The 27,687-nt window shown below is 42.6% G+C and overlaps 1 protein-coding gene across 1 annotated transcript; it reads right to left on the bottom strand.

Moving 5' to 3' along the window:
• ASB2 (ankyrin repeat and SOCS box containing 2) lies at window positions 1-27,687 on the bottom strand. The gene is made up of 10 exons (XM_005149521.3): window positions 27,553-27,687; window positions 25,044-25,303; window positions 23,381-23,485; window positions 18,264-18,430; window positions 17,455-17,610; window positions 15,698-15,943; window positions 13,561-13,732; window positions 8,178-8,739; window positions 4,545-4,698; window positions 1-3,791 (listed from the first exon to the last, which is right to left on the bottom strand). The coding sequence occupies exons 2-10, from the start codon at window positions 25,280-25,282 to the stop codon at window positions 3,655-3,657; spliced, it is 1,938 nt and encodes a 645-aa protein (XP_005149578.2). The 5' UTR covers window positions 25,283-25,303; window positions 27,553-27,687; the 3' UTR covers window positions 1-3,654.

Here is a 27,687-nt window from a genome sequence, read left to right as displayed (position 1 = left end):
TAATTGTTAAGTATATTCAAGATTATTTAATGAGGATATGTGAGATTTTCTAAAAGGTTTGCAAAGTATAGCAACTCTGCTCTCCAGCAATACTTACTGTTCTCTCATCCTTGAGATTGACATCAAAATTATTAAGTGCTCAAGCTTGGACTGATTCAGACATTTCTGGCTATTTTTGTGTTTGGTTGTTCAATGTTGCTATTCAGGACAGCAGATAGCCCTTCAGAATCGACTTATTTATTCATACTTTGAAAGATGGAAACACAACATTCAAAAGCTGATATTTACTACAACAATGCAAATTTAAACTGTTTAAAACACAATACCTTATATAAATAAAGGGAAGGGAGAGGTGAATGAAAAAGCATTCATATAAAATGAAATAAAAAATCAAAAAGTGCACAGGAACATCAAGTGAATTGCACATGTTGCAGTAAAAAATGTACAGTAACCTGGTAATGAAATATTTGTAGAACATTTCACATAAATTCATAATCTCTGAAGGAGTCTATCTATCACATTCAGTAAAAATAAGCTACTTTTGCTTGCACTAGAACCATTGATCTGCTTAAAAAGCCTGGTTTATTTGGGTTTAGGGGTATCTGTCTTTTCACAGTAGCATGTAGATAGATGCATTAAATGCACATTGAATTTGCGCAGATTCAGTATTGTGCATAAAATACTGTCAGTGACTGGAGTGGAGAGGTAGCAGGCTCCATTTCAGTGCAAATACATGTAAACTAGTTGTGTGAAGATCAAGCAGAAATTATTCAGTAACATTGTAATTACCAGATTCCCCCTCTAACAGATTCTCCTCAGCTTCTGTTTGCACTGTGCACTTTTCTTTCCTGCAGTTGCAGTACATACCATCAGATCAGTGCTCTCCAGCTCAGTGAACCTCCTCATCAGTACAGATGGTTGAAAACAACCAGGACATGGGTCTCCCAATAGAGATGAAAGTCACTTAGTTGAAAGAGGAAATGGAATTTCCATATTTGATCCACTCAAACCCAGTCTCAACTTCTTCAAGGACAGAAAAAGACATTGCAATCCAAAAGACTTTTGTGTACATAACAGTGTTGGCTCAGGGGAAATTTCTAGTTTGGGATAGGTTATGAAATCCCACCCCTGTGGTTATACATGCAGTTGGTGACCAAATCCTTCTACTAGCCAGCTGTCTCCAGGGCTGTCATTGCATTGCACACTAAACAAGCACTTAAGTAATGATCTTCACCAAGCTGTGTCTATATCCATCAGCCTCTATGACTCTGTCATACTCATTTAATTTCAAAGAATTTTCTTCTGATTTATATTGATACGAGTAAGACCCAGACCTTCACTACTCAAGCACTGTAAAATGAGAGGTGCAAAAAACCCATAGATAATTTTCTATTAAGCCCTTTCTAAACGTTCTACAGGGCCTTTATTGGCAAAACTGGTCTAAGGATTTCCTATTCTCCATGCCTTTCCCTCTACCCAGTATTTTTCCAACCTGAAGCAATTCCCTGTTCACACTGCAGGAGACAAAGGGTAGATCTTAAACTGGTAGTAACAGAAGCTGCTTGACAAAATCTCAGCAGTGGGGGAATCTCACCTGACTTTCCAAATCTTTGCAAGAAGATCACTGTTCAGTGTGAATTGAAACTATTGGTTTTTCAACTCCTTTGCATTTGGGAAGGGGACAGCTATGGACAGAGCGCCCACAGCTGTAACCAGTTCTTCTGCCCACATCCTGTCCTACAAGTGCTGAACACATTTCACACAAAACCATCACAGAATCTGAACTTGTGTGCCCAGACTTGTTTTGTGCAACACACTTTTACTCCCGTGTTAAGGTATAAAACTCCACGCAAATAAAACTCGGTGCAATGCATTTTCGCTATTTTTGTATCTGATTACTTACATTTGTATCTGATTCCATGGCTGGCATGCAGGCCAACAAACAAAACCAGATCTTTCAGGTCTCTGGTGGGGAATCCAAATAAACCCTGGTGCACAGCCCCTTAATCACCTGAGGTAAGAATGAGTATGTGTCTAGCATAAGATCCACAAAGATATAGTTCCAAATGTAGGTATTTTCGTCCTTATTTAGGTGCCTAGTTAAAAAATTAAGGCACTCATCAAATCAGTTCAGCAAGTCACACCTGTCAACTGAGCTGTCGTCACTGCCAATAACTGTTCATGGGCTCTTCGGCCTCCCCAGCTGTGAAGGAATGTGACTTGTTAAAAACTTCAATAAAAGAATTTCACGGACAATTATAGTGGTTCAGCTGATAGATGGTAACTTGTTAAGCTGCCATAAATCAGCTGTGGATCTGAGCTGGAAACAGGTGACCTAATTTTCAAAGAAGCTGAAATACTAACTTTCAGTGTCAAAGGGACTGATAGATACTTCAAACCTCTAAAGACAGGAAATTCAGGGCTAAATCCTAAGACATTTATTCTGCCTCAGTAATACCTTACACCACATGTGATCCCACTGGCTTAGTGCAACTATACCTGGCGCAAGCAACTTGACATTGTTTAGGCACCTGAAAAGGATTTGGAGGCCTAATTCTGGGTATTTGTTTTCATAAATCTCAGACTGATTTTCATAATTTTAAAATAATCTCTCTTTCTTCCAGTTATGGTATTGTTATAGCTACAGAGGTCCAAGGAGTAACAGAGGTTGGGCCTTGTAGGGAGCAAGATCTCCTAGAGAAGGAACAGATAAAATCATTTTATAAGTGTTGCATCTCCCTACATACCTCACCTCTCCACATCACCTTCTGTTCCTGTTCCCCCAGGGCTTTGTTCTGTCCTGACACCAGCTCCATGACATAGTAAAGCTACTGTTTACAGTACAGCCACTTCTAATTTACAACCAACCCTCCCCACAAAACAAACAACACCAGAAACTCAAATTGCCTTCAAATCCCCAGTCTAGAAAATGTTCTCAAGCAGAATTTAACTTTCTTCTCACTGCAAATGTAATACAAAATTAACTGTATTCACTACAGTTCCTACATCCTTCTTAACTAAACTTTTCTTTGACTTTTACAGGAATCAGCATTTCTGTATTTTAGTTTATTAAAAGTCTGAGATTTGAATGTTCAGAAATCAAGTACTCAATAAGAAAGGTCCAAAAAATGAAAGCAAGTGTGTTAGCAAGATGGTGTCAAAGTATCAGAGAATTAGCACACTTAGCAGAAATCTAAACAGTAGAATAGAAACTGAAATTAAAGTCTCAGTTGGGGAAGAAAATGTGTTTGTTTTCCCAAATATGTTGAATCTTGACAATTTCTCAATTTTGGTTACAGCAGGGATGCTAAGCTTCACCACAACCCCAGAATACCTTTGAGTTCCTCACTGATACTTGCTTCAGCACTACTCATTTTTCAGTGTCGGCTTTCATTTTTTCTGCAAACCAAGCTTTGAGGTGAATAGTATGTTTTCTCTTGGAAAACCTAACAGTAGTCCTATGCTTAGTTCTCTGCCTCCATCGTTTTCTTCTTACTCATGCTTCAGAAGCCTATTTGTCTTCAATTAGTTGTTGGAGGGCTATTGACAAAGCCAGCAGCAATTCCTCCCCACCATGCACAATGTGTGCCCTTGCCATGCTGATGATGCTGGGTGGTATGCCAGGAAGCCGCTGTGTGTCCAGTGTGCCTTGGGTCACTCTGTGTAATTATGCTGTAAGTATCGAATCAGTCTGTCTGGGAGAGGCAAGGTGTCAAGAAGTTTAATTCGGTTTCTTCCAACCAGGCTTCGTACCTTGATGCGGCAAAGATGGGAAAGAGGTCGTGGGGGCTCTGAAAGACAGGCAGGTCAGAAACATGAGCCAAACAGGTTTGAACTTGAGAGAGATGGCTTGGCTTGGCTAACTCAGGGGCAAGGGCAAAATGGGAGAAGGAGGAATGAAAATAGGGGGCTTTTTCTACAATGGAGGGATGCTATAACTTGCATTGGTGGTAGCTCATCTATACTGCGGCATACAGGACATACATAGGGAAGGAAGTGGGGCTGGAGAATGGCATGCTGTATCTCATCTCAGCCTTAGCAATGGGCTTTCTAGAAGGATTTAAACAATTTCCTTCCCAGTACTCAGCCTTTCCACTGAAAATAAATGTAATAAGTACCAAATTTAGCTTGGTTCCAGAAAACTAATGCCTATGAAAGACTTTGGATCCTGAGGGAAAATATATTTAGGAAAGCAGAATATTAGTAAAGTCTTTAAAGGCCACTGATATCTTCTGGGTTGCTGTGGAGATGGTCATGCTGCCCAGCTGCCCTGATCTGACTGCACTCCAGATGCAGTCACATGGTCCTCCTAACAATGCCTATTCCCAGACAGTCAGATCCATTGCTGGTGTGCATTTAACATCACAGCGTTGGTGACACCCCAACAATTTCTAATACTTCATACCTGGTCTAAAATGTCATCTAGTCTCAACAGAGAAATCCCATCAAGTTTAATGGATGAATACTGATTTGGAGATGGCGACTAAGGGTTTGAATCCAAAACTAGGACTATTTGTGCTAGATTCTTTCCAGGGTGAACATACCTGCTTTTTCTTTAATAACAGCCCAGTCCTCATAGCTGTCAATATGCTCCTTGAGCCGGGAACAGAGCTGCACGTTACCCACATAATCCAGAAGAACATCGATGATTGGCCCAGCCCAGCGACTAATCTCTGGAGTAGACACCATTTCACAAAACTTCAAATTAAAACAGATTGACTACTGTTAGTGGGACATGAATGCAGCCATGGAAACTGTAAAAATAGCAACTGCCCCAGTGTCTTTGGTGGTCCCACCCTACTACCAGCTAAGAGGGCAACTACCAGTTTACCCTCAGAAAACTTCAACTAAAACTTTTTCTTTTTGCAGCTGAGGTTAGATTCCCCTCTTTACAACCACAGCAGGACACAAACTCCTGGTTAAATCTTAGCTCTGGAGCATGGAAAGGATACCAAGTTGTTAATGGGGTCCACAGGTCCTACTTCTGTAAAAATGGGAAGGCTTTGTGCTAAACCAGTAAGGGAACTACTGAGAGGTCCATGCAGCCCAGGGCACCATGACCCAGTATGCTGGCTCTCTTTAGCTTCTTGAGAGGGGCTCTGTGAGGCAACTTGCACAAAGGAGGCTTAGATAAAGAGAGAAATTCGGCAAAGCACAGCACCTCCTGCTTCTTATGAACCCACTAGTATCTGCAGCTTTTGGGGACCAAGCACCCTACTAGAAACAAGTCTGTGGAAACTGCATAGATGAATCCCTGGCCTTTTTACTTGCTCATGGAGAACTATCCTCGGCCTAATATAGAGGTGTCTTCCTTACTCAGTCCTGGATCAAGCAAATTTTCTATTACCCCACTGTAAGCTGCAGAGTACTCAAAGCTGTTGCATAGAGGGCTGCTTATGGAGATAGTGAAGAACAGATTTAAGGATCTGATTTTAAGCAGTTTCATTTCAAAAAAGTAGTGACTTCTCTTCCCACTTTCATCTAGATATGTATATTTTTCCAGACAGCTTAATCTATCTCTGTTAGAGTGCTGCATATGATGAAGATATCTGTGGATGTATCTGCATGTGAGCAGCCAGAAAGTTTAACATGAATTAAATCATGCTGTGTGGATAAGAATGCAGACACATGGACAAACCTAAATGAATGATGGTGGCTTAAGCACCATCCATCAGCTTAGTCACACAGAGACTGTCTGCAAGCACCCTCCAAACCCACCCTAAACAGGAAAGAAAATGCACCAGCTTAAACCTCTCTCAGTTTAAGCTCCTCTAACTAAATCAAATTTGATGATATATGCATGAGCCCTAACTCAAAATGCATTAAACGTTCATGTGGATAATGTTATTCAGAAATAAAACCACATTAGCTCACCTAGGAAAGAATAAAGCTGCAGCAAATTATAAGGCAATTTTGTAGAAGTTAAGAGCATTCACAAAGGTGGTTACTACTCTTCTGACCTTTCTTTTTCTTTTCACTGGGCATCACCATGTAGTTTCTCCCAGGAAAATTAGATACAATAACATCAGGAGGATCCCAGTGGACAACCCAGTTTCCTACCTGAAATGTTTATAGGAAGTCCAGTATAGTATACCTGTGCATGTGCCATTCACATGCAGTTACCCATAGGACATGCAAACTGCGGATCTGCACTACTACCTCCAAACAGTTACTCCACTTTGTCAGAGTTTAAATGAAGGCACATGTGTAAGGCAAAAAACCAGTGGGTCTTACTTATCTCTTTTTGCCTCTGCCAGAGAGTTTGCCTGTCTTTTTCTCCCCTGTTGACAAGCTCAGTCTACAAAAAAAATTTCTGAAATAAAAATGTTCCAAAACATGTTGCAAGAAAATAAGCATAGCTAAACAAAGAAAAATAATTCAAACCTGCAACTACAGGCTGTGGAATGGAATCAGGGACAAAGTGACTCAGAGCCTGCAGTCTCGATAGGCCCCTGAATGCCCTCTCGTGGCAGTAGAATAATTCACTCCCCACTTCCACGGTTTTGACACTGCAAACGTGGAGTGAGTCAGCAACCATTTTTCTGTGTTCACTTTCTCCAGGACACATTAATTTAGTAGCAACAGTAGTGATTTATAGTTACACATTTTTCAAATCACTTCCAGTAGCTCATAGTCTTTACTGTATAAAGACTAATCATTCAGATTTATTATCCTTTTGTAATCTTATACAAGAAAATAATAAAAAAGAAAGCACATCTTTTGTCTGGAGAAGTCTATAGTTTCATAAGATCCTCTATACTTCAGAATGCAAACCATATCACAACTATGCCATGAAGCTACACCACACAAGCCTTATTTTTGTTAGACAAATTCCTAGCAGTGGGAAGCAAATTTAAAATTATATTGGAGGGAAGGAATTGCTTTTTCTCTGTATGCATTTGTCCTTCACCAGTCTCTCTCTAGGCACATATATAATTTTATAATTTTATTAATTTTTCTGTGACAAAAATGTGGTATACTAAAGCAATCTTAAAGCTGTGACAAACACTCGCAAGGAGAAGTCAGCTCTTCAGGATAACAGATTATTTTGATGCACTCTTACAATATTCTTTCTAAATTCCTTTTTGCTTGTTTCTCAGACATGTTACTGCAGAGTAAAGTTTTTTGGAAGTAGGGCTGATAAAAAGGTAAAGATTTTCTAGGATCTTTTAATGTATTCTTTCATTCTTTCCATGACTGAGGAACATTTTTGGTGACTATCTCTTAAGGCAAAAGACACTTTCTTCTAAATCCCTCAAAACTATACTTAAACTAGACAGAAGCTGATTTATTTCTTCCCTAATTCTTTGCAAAACAGAAAGACTGACATACTGAGATTTCTTTATCATGTTACATGGTGAAGGGTAGCAAATTTTGATTGGAAGATCAGATTTTGTTTGGGATATGTTGGAAGGAGTCAATATACAGAGATAAGAAAAAAAGTGTAATCTTAGATTATACAAAATCCTTTAGGGTATTGAGAATCCAATTCCAGGCCAATGGAAGATAAGCCCAGCTGCACTTTGGAAAGGATTGCAAAGATATATGTGTAAAGCTTGGATATTTAAAATCTGTAACTGGCTTTGAAATCATGGATCTAAATCTCCTAATCTCTTTTGAAAACTTCAAATATAATGCACATATAGCTAACAGTTTACTCTCTCTCTCCAGGACTGCTTATCCAGTAGAGTCTGAAATTACAACTATTTACATTCACTGGTTTACCTACATGAAGCACCAATTTTAATTTAGCCAGGAGCTTAAATTCCATATCAGACAAAACAAATCTTACAGGGCAAATAAACCAAGAAGCAAGTAGACTGCCCATATGCTACCACCCATATTCTACCACCTGTATGACACTGCCTGACACTCCTGGCACTTTAGGTCCAGAGGAAAAAATTACTGTAGATCTGACAGCAAGGCTGTCAAGATGGCTATAATTCACTGTAAATTCAAACTAGGGCCACAGTGGCTGTTGCCTACCATCCTGATGTCATTGAACGTGGACTTAAAATGTTCACAGACTCTTATTAAGCCTTTTTTCTGTAAATAAAGTAGGAATAAAGGCATCTTCTCTCACAGGAATGATGGAAGAAAAAAATACACTAAAGTTGCAAAGATGATACATGAGTAGGAGGCACCCTCAGAAGTACCAGTAGACCAGCAGTGCTTACCTGAACTACAGTTGGCTCCTTGGACAGTTGAGGATCATTAAGTCTGTCCCGTCTGTAATTTAATGCAGGGTGTGGGCCATTTCCGTACTGACACTCAAAACAGGAACCTGCATCACAGCCCAGATCCAGCAGATACTTCAGCACAGATAGGTACTTCATTGAAAACATGATGGTAGCTGGAAATGTGGTGGGGTGGCTTGATATATAGGCATCAATGTTTGCTCCATGGTCAAGGAGCAGTTTCATGGTCTTCAGGCAGCCATGGCGGATGGAGATGAGCAATGGGTTAATAAGGTCAACATTGGGGTTGGCTCCAGCTTGCAGCAGGAGCTCTGTTGCATAGATGTTATTGTTAAAAACAGCAAAATAGAGGGGGGTAGTGCGTCTGTCTTCGTAAAGGCAGGACCGTTCGTTGGACAGCGCAGTGTTGACATCATAGCCAGCATCGATCAGCTCTTCCAAGATGTCATCGTTATTGCGTTCAGCCGCTAAGTGCAAGGGGCTGATACCACTACGCTTGATGCGGGTGCGGCTGGTCACGGGGATCAGCATAGAGACAATCCTGCCGGGTGGAGAGTCAGTGGACAGCAGTGAGCTCCAGGGGATCCAGGGCATTTACAACCACACAGCAAATTGTAGCTCTCCATAGGAGAGAGCCTGCTAATTTGGCCACAGGAAAAACTCTCTCTGAGAGAAACCAGGGTGTGAACTTGAAGCCTGTCAGCTGTGTGACCCCTCTTTCATGGAGGAAACAAGTATTTTTGAAATTATCACACAGTTTCTATAAGGTATTGGCAGCTACAGGGGTAGTTATGATGGAAGAGACAACGTGCTGGCACTCACCTATGCTGTCCTAACCTCTGTTAGGTGCCACAGCCAAATGGCAGACACCAGGCCAGGATCCCCCAAACATTCTGCACCTTCATCACCATGCTGTGGGTAGGACTGGAGAAACAGGCACGGCTTGCGGGCCAAGGTGCCAACAGACAGGCTGTATCTCCCACCTCCATTGGGATTGCTCTATTGCTCCACAGAGAAGTGTGTCAACACACATCACTCTCAGGCCTCACAGCCGCAACAAGAGGCTTGAGACCAGAAAGGGGGTGAAACCAAACCTTCCTTTGCAGGAATGCACAAGGATAGAATACACGTTTGGTTCCCAGGCCTCACCACCAAATTTTACAATTTGGTTATTACCCTGGATTCATCACTATCCTGGGGGTCCTCGCCATGTGGCTTTTGGTTGTGGCAAATCCATGGGGCTACCAATGGCCATCCCAGATCACAAGGAGCCAAAAAGACAATTCAGAAAGAGGAAAAAAAAGAAATTAAAATATTTTCCAAGCTGGTTTCCATGCTTTAGCCCAAGGAGAAAAGATGTACAGCCAAGTTCTAAACCTCAGTAATCATGGATTGTTATTGGAAAGTGTGATGTGGCTTTAAATACAGCAAAATAAATCAAGCTGCTCTCATGAAATCTGAAGTGCAAATATACGATGTACAGGAGCCCCACAGTTGCAAATCCATGATTATTTTTATGTCTCTCTAGCTGTCATTGTTGCTGCATGACCAGACCCATGGGTTAAACCCTCATTTCCTGCTCATAAAGTTGTGTGGTTTTAGCCAACAGGCTTGGCTGATTTTGTAAGCACAGGTGAGTCACCTTAACCTACTTCCAGAAAGAGACTGGGACCATGCAACCTAAGTCTTCCTACTGTGTCAGGAGATGCCCAGGCTCCCTATGTAATACCTGTGAAGAGAGGAATATCTAAAAAGGAACCTGTGGGAGCAAGCTAACAAGCAAAGCACACCTTCTCCTCCTCTTCTTCATCCCTTGCAGACTCCTCTATCTAGCAGTCAACAGTTCTAACACAAACATGCAAAGCTTATTTTTCTACCATGTAGTATGTCCCCTTTAAAATGCTGCATATCTTCAGCTTGGCTGCAATGGCTGGTCTCAGCACTGGGACCTCAAACATACATTTACATCATGAACAAGCAAAATATAAGTGCTAGCCTTAGAAAAACCTTTGTCTGTGATGATCCTGTGAGAATGATCCTATGAAAGACTGAGTCCCCAGAAGCTGAAATATGAATTGAAGATGCAAAACACTTTACAGGATTAAGTTCCAATTTACATGATGGACTGTTGATGTCTCTAAGTCACTTTTACATCTCATTTTTAAACAAAACAGCCTTTTAAAATATGTAAATATCTAAATACCTTGGGAAATTTATCACATCCCCCCACCGCCCCCCCCCCCCCCCCCCCCCCCAAGCAGCCTCACTAATCTTCTAGTGCTGTAATGCTCACCAGGGAGCAGGAGGTTTGGGTGCTGATGAGCTGGCAATGTCCCACCATTAGCAAATGTTCTGGAAGAGCCATAATAACAAAAAGGGCACAGAGCACTGTGAGAACACCATGCCAAGTACCAGCATTAGTCATCCCATGATCAACTGATTTGAAGATTTAAGTTCCTGTTTTGTTCTTTCGCTCCAGCATATGTACTTCAGCCAGCTCTTCACATCTGAGTTAAAGAGGCACTGCATCATTTCTGTCTGCAGCGGGGACCTGAACCTCATTGCAGGGGTGGCAAACTGAGGCTCTGCATCCAAATGCTGCAGTGTCTCAGACCTCAGCACACTCCCTGTACCACACATTTATTTGGGGAAGAAAAGCAGGAAGCATCAAATTTGTAACAGAGAGTAATTTTGTGGCTTGAACCTGTCTCTCTTCCTCATCCTCCAAAGTGGATTGGTTTAGTAACAATGGTGCCTCCACCTCTGCAGTCTTTCTGGTCTCACTAGAGAGAAGGCAGCTCAAGTGAAGGCAGCCAAGGCCAGACAAGCCAGACCACATCCCAGGTCTGTCACAAGGCTGAGCTTCATGTACAGGTTCAAACTAGTTTTGAGTTTCCCCTTATTCCTGACACCTGCTTCTGTGATTTCTATTTGTTAGAAGCTATGTGGAGAAGGAGGCAGAGTGTTCCTAGTATGAGTGTGTCAAGAGTCTAATGACTCGTATTTACTTAATAAATCTGCCCACACTTCACAAAGTCTTCCCTTCTCAGAATCTCAGTTCTGAGGGGTAAAGAGTTAAAGTGACTGCTTGCAATTGTTTTACAGTGGATGAGATGACCCTTATGAATTTGAGGTCACTATTGACAAGGTGTCATTTAAAATAAACAAACACCATGCAACAAGAGTTGACAGTTGAGCCTTGGGACCACATTCTTGGCTTTTTGATGGTAGGGAGCCTTAGTGTTCTGGCAAAAAGTTGAAGCATGGAATTCCTACAGAATTACGTATTAAATCTGCAGGAATACAGAGATCACTGTGAAGGGTGTTATTTTACTGAATACCAAAAGAATTAAGAATGATCAGCCAATTAGGCTAAAGCTTTGTCATTTATATAAATATTTGTAAGAGAAGATCCTTTTCTTTTTTCTTTCTTTTGCACTTAGTTTGCAGCAGTTATGGACAAAAATCTGTGTTCAGTCTTTTACAACTCAAGGAACTCAGTTTGGACTGAATTCTGATCTCATTTATGCTGCTGGGTTTTGGGAATAATAGATGTGAAGGCTGAATCAGGCCCTTTCATAACATGGGGATGGCTTCAGATTGAAGAGTTTCCATGTAAATTTCTTTTCAGGTCAGGATGTGGCACTACTGAGGGAAGGAAAAGATTCAGAGAGCTGGTCCTGACTCTGTGTACAAATTGGATTCAGATCAATTTACTGTACTTTCAGATGAACATTTTTGGAAGTGAGCAACTGGAGCTGGGTTCTTGTCTTTGGCACATTTCTCATCTCAAATGTGTTTGTTTTCAAGAAAATGGCCTTGTAACTCAAACTCCAGAGAAAATTGTGAATCATGCCTGCATTAGTCTATGCATGGTATTCATGTGCATGCTCTAAGCATATAAACAGATTACATAAATTCACACTGGGCTGTCTTCTAGACTACACAGCCTGCACAAAGAAGCAGGCCTACTGCAACTACAGAAAATTAATATCCTCACATATATTAAAGTGATTTAAGAAGCTATATTGGGATTCCAAAGCAGACCTAAATGCTAGGATGAAAGATGCTATGGGAAGGTGTAATGCTGTCAAAAGTTTTCATTCCTCAGACATTGTGAAATATATGAGAATTTGCTTTAACAGTTGTTTGCAAATATAGCATTACTATCCAGAAACAGTCTTTGCAGTGGGATATACTTTTTGCTTTGATTATTGCTGAAAGGATTTTTATAGAAACTGTGATAGTCAGAAGCTACAGTCACCAAAAGGGTCTATCACCTCCAGATGTGACTGTGTTTTGCAAAACCAACTGTGGTTGACTCACCCTTCTAGCAGTGAGGGATTAAAGGCAGGAAATAAATTTGCCCTAAGATCAGGAGCAAATGCTCAGGAGTTCAGGCTCAGAAGCATGCTGTAATGTCCTAGGTCTTGAAAGAGCAAGGTAAACACTATTTACATGACTGTGCAACAATCCCAGCCCTAAACAGCATCTTCTAAACTGATATTCTGTATCATGCGCTGTATTGTTTCTCCGCCTCCTATAAACACCTGTACTTCAGTGGAGTGGTAAATCTACCCAATTCAGTTATTTTTTCCATTAGTTACTTTCCTCACTGTTTAAAGAATGTACTCAGCTCTATCCCAAATACATTAAATTTCAGAAACAAACCACTGGATCTTTTTATGCATTTAAGAGTCATTTAATAACTCAGTATTAAAGTCTATTTTCCAGACCATGAGTAATTCTTTTACTTCTTTTCTGATGCTTTTCTGATTTCCTGAAAGGTTTCTGAAAGGGAGGATACCAGAGTGGGACATCATATTCTGCCAACATTCTCACTAATGCCCTAGAGAGTCACTTAACCACTTCCTGCTGTCAGCATCTGAATTATTGTTAATAAACCCTGAACACAATAGAGACGAATGAAACATGTTCTGCTTCTGCAGAAGAATCATGATGGGCTCATGTAGGAAAATTATTGCAAACTATCCTTCGATAGCTATTGAGGACTAACCCCACCCCCCCAAATGCTTTTTTATTCCATCTCAAGCATATTTTGTGGAGCACAGTTTAATCCCCTTCCAAGATACATGATGTTATTTAACTGTAATTGATGATATCTTGGCGAAGCTAAATGAATCTTGCACCCACATTCCTGCTCACCATATCCCAACCCACAATCACACTCATCAGTTTATAATTTTGAACCTGAGCTCTGGAAGCAGAAAACCTGGTTCTCAATTGGCAGCTCCTTTGCTTGCAATGCTCAGAATTAGATGTGGGACATTATATTTTAATTTTCGTGAAGACATTGTATCCTTTTCTAAAAAATGAAACTATGAAATGAAGTAAAACTTACTTGCAAATCCCTTTTTTGGCTGCTATGTGAAGAGGTAACAGGCCATCCTTATTGGCTTTGTTAGCATCTGCTCCCTGGGACAAAAGAAACTCCACAATATGTACGTGTCCATTTTTACAAGCTTCGTAAAGAGCAGAGGCGTTATCGCTGGCTTGAGTATTTATATCAGCACCTAGGAAGAAAAAAAAATCTTAGTAAAACAAAAAAGGTCAAAATCAGATGGAAATAACATACTTTGAATGAACATTTACATCTCCATGACACTGAAGCTACCAAGTGTGGTGGAAAGAGATGTCATCACAGATAATAGTCGTTTCAGTTATGTAAAGTTCTACCGTAGTTTTCCACTGGCTTTGAATATTATGTGAATTTTATGAGGGAAAGTTTAACCTTGGGTGGAAACCATTATGTCCCAGTCATGAATCCAAGCTCCATTCAGCATTATGAAGAAATTCTTTACAATGAGGGTGGTGAGGCACTAGAACACATTGCCCCAAGATGTTACGGATGTCCCATCCCTGGCAGTGTTCAAAGTCAGGTTGGATGGGGCTTTGAGCAGCCTGGTCTGATGGAATATGTCCCTGCGCATGGTAGGGGGGTTGGAACTAGATGATCCTTAAGATCCCTTCTAACCCAAACTGTTCAATAATTCTAGGATTTTGGGGGTCATTTTTTCTTGAGCTCTACTGTGTGCTTCTCGTAATAAGCATGATACAACTATAAGCCAAGACCTAATACTTCTTGTCCACAATTTGGAATCTAACCTTTTCTGTGTTAGATACTTAAGGCCTGAAATCCTGGGTTTCAACTGTAATATGCTGTACCCTCATGTCCTTGGGAAGGCTGCTTTATGTGTATCCTAAATGAGAATGACAGTTCACTGGATTTTTGCTTCTAAACTCCAGTAAAGAAGCCAATCAGTCTCCTGTTTCATCATGAAAACTCCACGCCAAACACAACATTTCCTTGTGCTCTCACCCCAAACTGAAACATGTGTTGTGTTCGGTTCTTTGAGGATGTTGTAACTGGGAACATCAGGGAAATTACTATGACAAAACATAACACAGGACAATGTTCCTAACGAAAAAGAAATTTAAAAGAAATACTTTTTATGATGAATATTGCTCATCATTAAGAAATGCTGTGATATCATTCCTGGGATTCTCTGAGGAGTTTTTCAGGGCTTGAAAAAATTGGACCGTTTTATTGGATTTTCTCCTGTGTATTTTTCTCAAAATTGAACTTTAAGGAAATCCTAATAGCTGTCTAAGCTGAAACACAAATCACATTCTGTCTTAGTTTCTAAAACTGTGGACAGTGTGATAGACTAACTGGCCATATAAAACTGACTTGACAATGCTAGCTGGACAGCAGAACACATTTTTTATTCCCTAACTCTCTTGTCTTTCTTAGCCACACTAACTGCTCCAGGAGTTTTTCTTCATCAATATTTAGCTCTTGTTCCACAAGTGCAGGACATAGCTCTTACCTATGTTCAAGACATTAGTCCACAGTGAAAATAAAATATGCCTCAGAATAGTAGGGAAGTCTGTTGTGCATGTTGTAAAGCTGTTTTACATGAGTGGAGAAGTAAAAGTTTAGTGTAAACTATATTCAGTCACTGTGTATATGGTTGAACATATATACATGGGGAGAGTTTCTGCTTCTCCTTAGTGTTAATCTAAGAACTGTACAATAGTACTTAATCTATTTTCAGTGGGATTCATTAGTGGAGGAGAGCTAACCTTGCCCATCACTGCACATCTTCATGAGCAGATGGGGTTGGCTAATATTCAAATTCTGCCATCTATTACCAGCTACAGCTGCCTTTTATGACTGATTGGGTTTTAGGCTACACATGTGCAGCAATATGGGTTTTGAAAACCATCAGATATTGCAATTAGAGTGCCCCATATTACTTCCCAAAGTAGCTGACCTTGAATGAATGCTGAAGAAGTACATATATCTAGACCACACTTTCTGAAAGCTTCTACACAATTCAGCCACCTGGAGCAACAGGGTTTCATCACCTATGCAGGCTCCTGTGACAGAAAAACTAAGACAGTGAGAAGTATGGGAACTTTGAAATATTAAGAATTAAGTGGGCAAAGGCATGTAATGGCACAACTGTACTCACCACATTTTGCAAGGTATCTCAAAGCTTCCAACTGCCCACTCTCAGCTGCCACGAATAAAGAAGTGATCCCATAGGCATTTGCAGACTCAATCTTGGCACCCCCTTTCACAAGTATATCAATAATCTCCAGGTCATTTCGGGAGACAGCCTCATGGAGAGCAGTCCATCCTCGATTGCAGCGATGGTTGGTGTCAGCATTGTACTGTACCAGAAGTCTTGCAGCCTCTGCATTCTTGCGCTCACACGCTGTTTTGGAAAAAAAAGGAAAGTGATTAGGAAGGCTTTTGAAAAGATTCTGGATATTATGGTATCCAGTTCACCTATGACAGGGATAAGGCAGGATAATACAACTAGGCCATAGTGAGTAAGATCAAAAACTACCCTGAGCTATAAGTATTTTCTTGATAATTAATAGTATCTTACTGGGGCTTATTCTACCTATTTGTTCCATTGCTTTTTCAATCCCAAATCATGAGGTTTCTACACACCTTTCAGTGGGACCCCCAACCAAAGGTACTTAGAATAAGCAGTGACATTTTCAAACCCCAATTAGTATTTGTTGTACAATGTACAGAAAGAGAGGCTAGCACATTCCATAACAATTGTTGGTTTTTTTTTCATTGAAATAATAGTAACTTTTTCTCACAGAGGTCCCATGTTTTGGTTTTGACTCTTCCCTTGGGATACCACCACAGCTTTCTTTCCCATACACAGGAGTCACATGCACTGAAAACAACTTCATGATTAGAAACTTCTGTAATTACCTATGCACAGCTCTGCAGAATTTAATTTATTTATGTACTAAGGATGACTAATTTGTTATGACAATTTGTTATGATCATAGAACAGAAGATTTTACATCAAGACTAGTACATTCTTAGTAAGCTTTTCTCTGGCTAAAGGGTGACTTCATATTATTGCTCTTATTATTACTGAGTACTACTGCTACTACCACTTGAACAGCTTTCCTGTAGCAGACTAAGCCAGAATTTTGAAATGAAAGCATTTAAACTGAGCAGCTCTAATGCCAGGTATCCAGAATCAGAGACCATTTGTTTTAATCACTCATGTGTGATTTTAATGTTTTAGAGTGCTAAAAATAGTCATGACATGAGCAGTCAGTGAAAGAGGGATGGACATGAAGGTATGGGAGATCATCTCCTTCTCTAAATCTTTGTGATACCATGGATGTAATGCTGTTCAGCTACAGAAAGTACTCTTTCTGACCAACAGCAAAGTAACATGTTATGTTAAACACCAACTACCTCACTGAATTCTTCATAGCTTTATGCATGTTCCATAGCACACAGCCTGGCTTAGCCTACACAGCATCAAAATCAGTGGCATTATCTACAGTTACTGTATATCACTGGCATATCTACTGTACTGTACTCCCACATCTAAGGGACTTAGGTCCTGCTGGTTAGAAAGGCATACATACTGCCATGCTATCCAGCTTTCCATACATCTGGAACATTGTGCAGACACCCTGTGCTTAGGGCCCCTAAGCACCTTGCACATCACACCTCACTGATCTCAGCAGCAAATCACAGCCTGCACCCTGCAGCGTGCTTCTGATGAGAATAAGAAGAAAAGCCATGGCATAGAGTGTCAGACACAGGAGACAGAGGACTACTGGAGGGAGGTAGAAAATGGGAGCTAATCACTGAGTTTCAGCCCTACATCACAAGCTATCCTGCAGCTCTGCTTTGGTAGTGCTGGAAGAGCTCAGCATCCCTGGAAAATCAGCCACTCACCTTTGTAAAGTGGCGTTTCTCTGGCTTTGTTGGAGATGTCAGGCTCAGCCCCAGCCTGCAGCAGGGAAAGCAAGCAGTCCAGGTTGCCCCGGCTGGTGGCCAGGTAGAGAGCTGTCTCCTCATTGAGGGTGCGCTGGTCGATTGTGCTGGGGTACGCTGTGGAGAAACAGCAAGCTCAAAGTCATTGTGGCATATAATGCAGAAGTACATGCAGCATCATCACTTTTCAAAATCCTTGGAGTTTTTAGTGGATTTTTGTTATTTCTTTTCCTTTTCCATGAGCAAAGTAAACTAAGAATATACTATAAAGGTATTATAACTCTGATTAAGTATCTAAATCAGTCACTAGCTTAGATTAAAATGTTCAGCTATGGCCACTAGTGATACAGAAAGTTATTAACTGCTCTTCAGTAGTACTTTCAAAACAAACTACACTGGCTAATGACCTTCAAGCACCAGAAGAGGTGCTGGTATGGATCTCAGGCTAGTGGGAAGTGGGGTAATTGCTGTCAGCTGTGGCAGCTGAGCAGCTCACATCAGCCAAGAGCTCAGCTAAAGGCTTTACTGTAAGAATCAAGAGCTTGGCAAGATCTATCCAGATATCACTTTCTCCTGAAGATCCTAACTTTAGAGGCTTCCTCCTGGAAACCTATGCTCAAAGAGAAGATGAAGTGAATGTATACTCAGAAAGGCTGAAAGAAAGCTTCACACAGTCCCAGATGAGGATTGGGCTGCTGTTAATTTTGCTTTTTAATTAATTCATATACTTATTTTCCCTTTTATAATTAATTAGTTTTAACTTCACTGACCTTTTTGCAACAGGCTCAGGCAACCCACTTGGCCATAGTATGCAGCTTCATGGAGGGGTATCCAGCCATCCTTATTAGGTTCAGAAAGATCTCTTCCTGATTTCATCATGTTTCTTACTGCTTTTTCATCTCCATTCTTGATTGCTGCCACTACAGGGTCAAGTTCTCTTTAAAACAAGATTAAAAGTTGATTACCACTTCATCGTTACTGAGAAGCTTTTGGCACCAGCATCACTGTATCATTTGGCCAAAATACTGAACATCTACAGGGTATACAATAAGTATTTGTTGCCCTAAGGTATCTTGCTACAGTGACTGTATAGGTAAAATTTGACTTCTCTGACTTGGCCATTCACAATAGTTCAGAAGAACACTGAAAGTGCTGATCTCTTGGAGTGTAAGGGAAGTTTAGGTGTAACTCTGACATAAACACTTTGAATATCTGGAGTTGGGGGCTGCTAGCTCTACAGTTGCTCTGTACACTGCCATGCATGTCCATGGCTATGAAAATTACATCACCCTGTCATTTGCTATTGCATGTAGCAAGGTGTTCCTATGAGATCTCTTAAATAAGATCAGCTTTGAAGAGAGCTGCCCCTTTTCATCCCTAAAGAAAATTTTAAATTTGACTTGCATGTGCCTAAGCCCTAATGCAGAAGTTCTTAATAAATCTTATTCTTTTATTTTGAAGATACTTCCCATTTCTCTTATGTGAGCCTGTTTTCAGAAGTTAGCCAGTCCAGTTACGAGGGAAGGAGAGGTCTGGTTAGACTGCATGAACATTAGGGTGTTGGTCTGGACTCTCCTTTCTTCTGCCAGGGAGGATTAAGACAATAAAACGACCCACCCAAATGAAATTCTGAGCTGCCCTTCATGACCATGCCCTAGATATTGCCAGCTGTTATTTCAGCATTGAGTACTAAAATTTTCAAAATTATAACCATTTCTGACATTACAGACCTTCAAAAATGTGTTGGATACTTCTGAAAATCTGCTTTTTAGGAGCCTATCTGGGAGAAGACCCATTAGCTCTATTGACAAGACCACTGTTGTAAGCCTCTTAGCCAACTTAGCAGTTCCCCCAGTAACTACAGCAGTCAGGGGCCTCTGGAACTTCAATGGGACCTGGTGCCAAGCTGTGAAGTGGTTCATGTTCCAGACCATTTGAACCCAGCAAACCCTTGTCAGGCTCCAGAGGGCCAAATAACTTCTAGATGCAAGGAATAAAAGGAATGAAAAAAATATTAGGGAGGGAGGGAATACTTTGTAACCTCTTCTGAGCAGAAAGTCATTGAAATGTGTAGAATCACTGAAAAGTGTTAAAACAGTATTTCAGTGTTTACCAGAGAAAATACAAATAACATCAAAGTCCTCTTTTTTTTGATGCTACCTAATTCTGAAGCTTTTAAGAAGAGTCTCACTGTGAAAATCTACAAAAAAGCATGAAGCGTGTACCATGCCACCCAGAAGTGAGACACAAAGAGCAGCCTACAAGTGAGCTTTGCTCTGACAAGCATGCCCTTTGCCAAGCATACATTCTGCACAGTCTGGGCAGCAACCCATTTCTCCATGCTGTGCAAGAGCAATTGCAGAGCAGGGCTGACATGGGCACACCAGTCCTTCTGCACAACAACAGTGAGAGCTGCTGCCTGACAGTCACCATACCCCTGATCAGCAGTGACTGCAGCAGGACCTGCCTTCCTGTTTGAACCCTGAGACCACCAGCAGCACAACAGAGGCAGGGAGCTGGTACCCTGCAGCCAATGCAGGCAGGATCCTTGCCCATGGCAGTGGCAGACAGTAGCTCTGTGCATGGTGGCAGCTGTGCCTTCCAGTACTAGCATCTGCTTGTGCTTCTGCTGAGCTGTGCTGGGAGAAGGCACCCACTGCTTCCTTATTCTGAGGCACCAAACAGCTAAGCTTCAGGACTGCAGACACCACAAGGAAGAAGCATATTTTTAAGTTCTAATGGGGACTTGTAGAAACTTAATGTGAGCTGTCTTTTCAAAGAGTAAGATGTTGAAAACACTGGAGAGTTTGTGATTTGAACTAACTCTAAAGGGAAAATCATGCAGCCTTGAAGGTGGAGAGAATGGGGAGGGAGTTGTGTATCTCAGATTGGCATCACCTGGGTAGGAATACTGCATGTGATGAAGGTCATGCAGGGCAGTGACAATGGGAACAGCCAGGAGCTCTAGTTGTGAAAGAAGGTCTAAAATGACACAACAGTGAGATCAGAGATAGAAAAATGTGGGCAGCTCAGCATAGGAGTCTTCAAAATGCAGATCATTGACACAGCCTCTGCATTCAGTGCAAGTTACAGGAGCAGCACTGGATTTCATTGCTGTGCAGGGGCTGGAGAGACTAACAGCCTGAAACTCACACAGGCGTCACTCACTTCAGCTTGCCCAGAGGAACCCAATCTGTGCCATAAACTGATATTAGCACTGAAAGCAGTCACCAAGCTACTTCTCTGAGGACAAACTTAGGGCCTGGAGCGGAACAGGTGAGCACAACATGTGTGCCAAGGAATGGGAAAAACACTATTTCCCAGGTGAAAAAGTACATGGTGCCACTTGCTCCATATCTACAGCTGGAAGCAGTGATCTCAAGACAGCAAATTCACAAAAATAGCAGCACTGGAATGGGGGTTGCTGTGGGACACAAAGGCAGGTGTTTTGCCTGAAGAGATAGCTAGAGCAGGCAACTGCCTTCCTATCCACAGCCCACCCAGGAGGAATCAACTGACCTTCTGATAGCAGCCAGGCAGAGGTCCCAGGGATGCTGCTGTATCTCCATACTATTTAGAGTGCCCTGGGGACTAAACCTAAAATTGCTAGTCTTATCTAAATAATAGATTTTTATACAATTTTGCAAAATTGAGTGTTTTGTTGAAGTCAGTTAACAGCAACAATTGGCATGTTTGGCTGCAAGAGGAGGCAAAGGTGCAGAAGCTTTGTTTTCAAAAGCCTCTGGCACAAGACTGCTGAAGCCATCTGCTGTTCTGTGCAAAGGTTCATGTTACACATGCAGGGCAGCACAGAGACCTCAGGATTTGGGCACAAAATAGTTACCAGCACTTAAAGAGTTACTGCATGCCAGATGGGCCATGGCAGGAGTCCGTATGTGGGGCTGGCACACAGCAAGTGCAAGGCGAATCACCTTAGCTGAGAGCTCAGTGAAAGCAGAGTACCTCAGATGTGCAATAGGGTTAAAAATGTGTGAAGAATCAGTTACTATCCGCTTAAGCCCTTGGATGTTGAATGAAGCAAACTTCTGCCAGGCTCCTTGACCTTAAATGATTCCTGAGTAAGATGAGGGGGTTTGCTGGACCAGGCTATAGATGCTTTAGCCAAGAAAATTCCACATTAGTACAGAAAGTTTAATGAATCTCTATGTGAGATCCTTGTTTTCTGCCTGGTTCATAGTTGGCTGTTGTAAAACCAACACATTCCGCCACTTAGATTTAATCAGATATAAAAAAAAAGAGTATTAAAACTATAGAGGGAGCCTGGAGTTTTGATGAAATCTTAATCTTAGAGGTGACTCAAAAGAATTACTGCATTTCAAAGGCCAGTAGCCAAGATAGTAAATACCCATTGTAGGTGAGATGCATGGTGTGGTCAGTTCAGAATGCTGAGGAATACGTTCTGTGGACCACAGAAAGGTTAAGCAAGCTCCTTCTTTTCCTAGCAGCCTGACGATATGCAGGCAGGATGAAGGAGCATCATCTCCACGGGTGAAGCCAGCTATCATCCCTGCCTGTCTCTGAGATCAGGGCTATAAAACAGTCATGCCATCATGCTTTCCTGTGGCCTCCCAGCCACAGTCTGATTTCACCTGGCAGAAGAGGAGGGCCAGCTTACCAGCTTTACACAAGCCTTCTTGTGGCTTGAACTCTACTGAGCTACGAGGCAGTAAAAAGAGCCTGCTCTCTGGTCCTTGCACGCAGAGCAGCAGAGGTATGCAAGATGTGCAGAACACTTAATAAGAAGATGTGATTTCAGTATAGCCAAGGGGAGCTGGCATGTGACAGGGATAAGGGAGGTTTCATGTTCCAGTAAAATGAGGTTTTTCCAATGTCAGGGAGGGGAAGGTCCGTGGAGAGTCAGGGACAGAGCCTGGATCAGCCACATTGCAGGCTGAGGTGGAGGTACTTTTGAGCTAGGTGAGGGATGAAAGGAAGAAGAGTGGTGGAGGGGTAGTTACTACAACCGTGCATCCAGGGAAGGACTTGTAAGATGGATAAAACAAAGCGAAGTGGGTAGGGAAGAGGTTTTGCAGGACTCAAAGAAGTGCTGCCTACAACACTTTCCTCTCTGCTAAAGGCAGGTGTATGCATCTACTCTGCCCTGCAGAGAATTGTAATAAACCCATCGTGGTCCAAACATTTCCATTACACACAAGCACTGGGGAAGAACCACTCCCTTGCCTGTCTGCTTTCCTCATCCATGTCTGTGTTCACCTAAGATTATCTATGGTCTCCACCAACAGAAAAACTTGGCCAGAAGGATCAGTCACACTGTTTTCCCCCTTGGGTAGGTAAGATGTAGTACATACCTCTACCAGCCCTCCTCAGGGTGGCAGGACAATGCAGGTATTGCTGGGAACAGGCATTGCATTTATAAAACATTTGCTTCAAAGGACTGGACTTTCTCATCCTGTTTATCTACTGCAATAAAATCTTGGGTTCCAGCACTCTTTCCCCATATTTGTACTGTGAACTTTACACTAATGTAGTAACTATCAGCACCTGCCTGCCTCATCTACTGTGTTGATATGGGAGCTAGCCTATATAAATAAACAGCACAGGCATCCCTTCCCTGCTGTCCCTGTCACCTCAGAGCTACCAAATGACCCAAAGTCCCCAGGACATATGCACTGGAGAGAGAGAGGGATGAATAGGGAGACAACTGCAAGGGAGGTTTGAGGTGAATCACCAGTAACAGCCTGGGCATAATCCATGGCATCTGGGAGGTCAGAAGGAAGAGTGGAAAGGCACCTCTATATCCCCCCACCAAACACTATCACCACCCAGAAGATCTAAGGGGGAGAGTGGGTAGCAAGGCTTGTTTTGACCATGGGGGAAAGCAGGAGAGGGAGCAGGAGGCACTTACACAGGCTGGGATGTGCTGAAGAGGCTGCCGTCGTACCTTCGCCTGACCCCCCAGGCTGCCCCCGAGCTGGATGGCTGAGCACGGCCCCTCTGCTGGGCTGCCAGTCTGGAGTGGTGATGACATGAATGAAATAAAGAGAAATACTCTGAATAGGAGAAACAGGTCATGTTGAGGCAGAGGCAGAGACAGAGACACACATCCACAGAGACAAAGTGAGAAAGCCTGCCGGTGAGGGCTTTGAACAAAAGCAGATGGCCACAGCTTGCTCCGTGCTGGATTCAGCTGCTCGCTCAGCTTGAGTTTATTTTTGGCCCTCTGAGGAAGCGTCAGGGGATTCAAATGACCATATAAGACAACAGTGAGGTTAACCCTACCACCACCACACAGGAAGCAGGCATGAGGCGAGGTGAGGTGACATTCATCACCTCTGAAGTGCCACACAAGGAGGTTGGAGGTGGTGGTGGAGGAGGACCCAAGGTCCCTGGGTGGTATCTCTGTTTCTAGCTTGACATTCCTAGGTGGCAGAAGACTTCAAAAACACTACAGATAATGGAGCTACGAGCCGCAGTTTTTCCTCCAGCCAGAGGTCAAATGCTGCTGGGCTGAGGCAAAAGCAGATGCTGCCTTTTGTTGAAATAGCAGGTGTCAAAGGACCCCTAAGGAGGGCAGGACCACCAAACGGCCAGGGAAGCCATATCTGCATCAGGTCCCCATGACAGAGCTGACAGCACAAGTGAATGGTAACAGCATAGAGAAAACATGACCTTCGGTGGGAGCAGGACTGCCTTCAGTGCAGCATCCTGATTCTGCAGCTATGAAACATACTTACTACTCATCTAATTGTCCTGTTTCCCAGCCTTGGAAACCAATCACAGGTGGTAATGACTGAGGCAACAGAGGTTGATGGAGTTATGTGAAAGGATGAACAAAACTTCAGTTATCCCCAGCTTCCTTAAAAAAATTGGTTAAAAATACATTTTTTCTTGGTTTTGGAGTGACTTTATAACCTCTTCCCTCCCCCCTTGAGAAATCTGCCCTTTAAAAATGAAAGGAGAACAATGTCTGAGTTTGAAACTGTCAGCAGGGCTCAGCAACCCACAGCCCAGCATTGCAGGGAAGGGGGATGCTGCAACGCTTTGGTGTCTGGAGCAGCTCTTGACTGAGAGTGGTGTGCTTGAGGTCAGGCTCTGATCTAAAAGAACTACATCTTTTAAAGACTGCAGGGTCTAGAAGATAGCCAGCTCACACTGCTTTATATACCTATTTTTGGCCTCTCTCCTGTGATTTCCCATAACAAGTGCTATGCTGCCTTCTCTGGCAAAACCTAAGCTCGGTGTACAGGGTGCCCCTGTGGGGGAAAGGAGTCATCGGCTTCATCAGGGATGTCTATCTTTCAGGAAACCCTGTAGCAGTGTCTCTCTTCTTTTTTTATTTGTTGCTTAAAACAGACAACATCAAGCAAATTCTCGTTTGTTGTGAGGGCGTAAACTGTTGACCTCATCGTATTTATAGCAGAGTCGGGCTTTCAAACTAATGACAGACTCGCAGAGCAGCCGCTTAGTAAAGCTAATTAGAAAGCACGTGTTTTGACAGGGGCAGCTGTTTTCCCTCACTGAGGAGGGTGTTTGCTGGGATGGTGCAGCTCAGGCAGGCGCTCACTCACCTTTGCCAAGGGTAGATGTGGTAGTTTGGGTTGTGGCAGCTGGAGTGGCTGGGGACAGCTGCCTCACTGGGACGTGCCACCATCGACTTCTGGTGGGCATCTGGCTGGCACACGGGATCCTCTCCCAGGCTCTGCTGGATGGCCATCTTTATGAGCTCGTCTTCACTCAGGCTGCTGTACAGACTGTATTCCTCACAGCCTATAGTTTGTCTTTGAGTGTTTGCTGCCGTTGTAGCCATTTCTTTATATATTTTGCTCACCTGTAAAAAAAGATTATGATCATAAAAATCTGGAAAATGTAAGGAACTCAACTATATTGTGCTTTTGTTCAGCTCTGCCTCTTGATTAGACTGACCAGAAAAGCCCTCAGAAATCCTTCACCAGGGAAAGAACATTGTCAGATAAAATCTGCACTTAACTGTAAAACTTAATGAACTAACTCCTTTCTATCACATAAAAGTAACTGGTTCAGCTTAAAAAAGGGAAGGGAGCTGCTGCCAGCAAGGCAGATTTTTACTTACTCTGGTTATGATGGCTAAAGAGAAAAACAGCTAAAGGAAATCCCCGTAAGATTTAAGACATACAGCTTTGAAATTATTTTATTTAGGAGAATGCCAATAGACATCTCTTTTGTTGTTTTGTTTGTTTTGATTTAGGATTTTTTGTGGATTTTTTGTGTTTTATTTTGCTTATTTCTTGTTTTAATTGCAGAAAATTAAGGGAAGAGGTTTGTGTTTCTCCTGGTTTTCTGCAAGAGCAGTTTCTCCACAAAGTGCAAAGAGACTTAACGGAGTAATTTTTTCCACCTTATCTGGAGATCTGTCGAGCAACATGCAAATCTATTCTTTGAAGTGACTTTGTTTCACTCAGCAATGAGAGCAGCATCACACTGATCAGTTTCACTTCTGATTTTTTGCTTTTCACAGGACAAAGTTCAAGGTCATGATCTTAAGACTTAATAGTCAGACTCTCTTCTAAAAACTGGTGGTTGGGAGCTGGAAATGAGAACAGGGAATTATCAGGGCACACTCAGCAGTTACAGAATGACTGTGAACCATCACCACAACATGGAGTCAAAAAAGCAAAGGCAACCCAAAATACTGCAGTATTTCCACCAGTAATAAGGAAGTATTAATGCTGTTAATTGGATGGTGCTGTAGCAGGATCTCATTCAGATGCTAGAAAGCACTCTGGTCACCAGAGTTCAAGAGCCAAAGCCTTATTTCATGGTAGGTGATGGAAAAGCTTGCCTCTGTTAAAAGGTGACAGCCAGGGCAGAGTAGTAGGTTTGCTTTTTATGAGCACTGAATGAAAACTGTGTAAACTGGAGAACAATGGGTACAAGCTGTGCAGGAGGACATGGACAGGACAGGTGAGGACAGGCAGCCAACAGAAGGGGACTGTGGAGGTATCTCCCCAGGTGCAGAGAGGGGAGGGGCATCAGTGGGGGCCGCTGACAAAGCTGCCTGCCCTCCCTGGGGCTGTCAGTCCCTGTCCCTGTACACCCATGGGCAGCCAGAACCACATATGTGAGGATGGCAGAGCCAGGCAGCCTGCCACTGCTCAGCACCTGCCTCCCACCACACCAGCACTGCTGACAGAGCAAAGCCTTCTCTCCCCAGAGAGCCCCACTGTGCAGGGGCTCTCTGCAGCAGGCTGGGCTCTGACCCGGCTCACCCAGAGCCCAGGGCAGCCTGGCTTCCCAGGGGTTCTCACCCACTTCGATGGCAGCAGAGTCCAGTCTTCCACAAGTCTCACACAGGAAATCACCCTGCTCTAGCAGTACTCGCTGCTGCGTGCACATCCTGACCTGGAGGAAATGGCACTTCCCCAAATGGCAGTATCTATGTGTGTCAAGACACTTGTGTTTGTTTCTTTAATTATAATTTAAAAAGTAATTAAAGAAGGAACTAATACAGTTTTAAGAAATTGAAAGAGCTTGAAGCAAGCCATAAGTAGTTTAAGATCTTGGATTTAAGCTTTCCCCTTCAGAAATGGTAGTACCTCCCACATCAACAGCCACCTCAATGCTCCAAGCACTCCCCACAAGTGGAAAAAGGGTAGAGAAGCCCATCAGATTTCAGACTGACATTATGACTTTTAACAGCAAGGGTTGTATTTTACAGCCATAAAAACTGCCAAAATAAAACCTTCCATTGCTCTAAAATAATGTGACATAATTTTGTTTATTTTTCTTTTGTTTCAGTCAGGTCTTTCCTGGCTGCTGCTGGCTCCCTTCTCCAGTAAGACCTGGTGTGCCTCAGCTCTGCTGTGACCCTCACTGTCCCAGGGAGCCAAGCCCAGGCACCAAACTACTGATACCTGCCGCATGGAGCCGCTGCCTGCCCCGCACCCCAGCTGCTTTGGTACCTGTCCTTGGCTCTGCTCCAGCCGGTGGCTGGCCAAGAACCTCGACACAGCTTTTTTGTCCCAGTAGCTCCTGCTGCTGCTTGGGTTGCTCAATTCTGGCATGCTGGGCAGCACAATGTCTGTCAGCCTAGGTACTCACTTAGAAGCTGGTACGCTGCAGATGTGTGAAATCCACGGGCAGGAGTCAGAGAGCTTGTCTGCAGGATCCAGCCCCAGTGTAGGGACCTGGCCCCAGTGGTGACTCAGACACTAAACTAAGCAGTCAGTGGAAAGG

This window comes from Melopsittacus undulatus, chromosome 4, assembly GCF_012275295.1.
Source record: "Melopsittacus undulatus isolate bMelUnd1 chromosome 4, bMelUnd1.mat.Z, whole genome shotgun sequence".
Classification (NCBI taxonomy): domain Eukaryota; kingdom Metazoa; phylum Chordata; class Aves; order Psittaciformes; family Psittaculidae; genus Melopsittacus; species Melopsittacus undulatus.
This window is presented reverse-complemented; position numbering and strand designations above follow the sequence as displayed.

Excerpts from the sequence above, each read along its gene's own strand:
- ASB2 (XM_005149521.3), bottom strand. The coding sequence starts at position 25,282 with ATGGCTACAACGGCAGCAAACACTCAAAGACAAACTATAGGCTGTGAG. Across the intron at positions 15,944-17,454 it reads AGAAACGCCACTTTACAAAG|CGTGTGAGCGCAAGAATGCA; the intron begins GTGAGTGGCTGA and ends TTTCCAAAACAG. Across the intron at positions 8,740-13,560 it reads GCCAAAAAAGGGATTTGCAA|GATTGTCTCTATGCTGATCC; the intron begins GTAAGTTTTACT and ends TCCACCCGGCAG.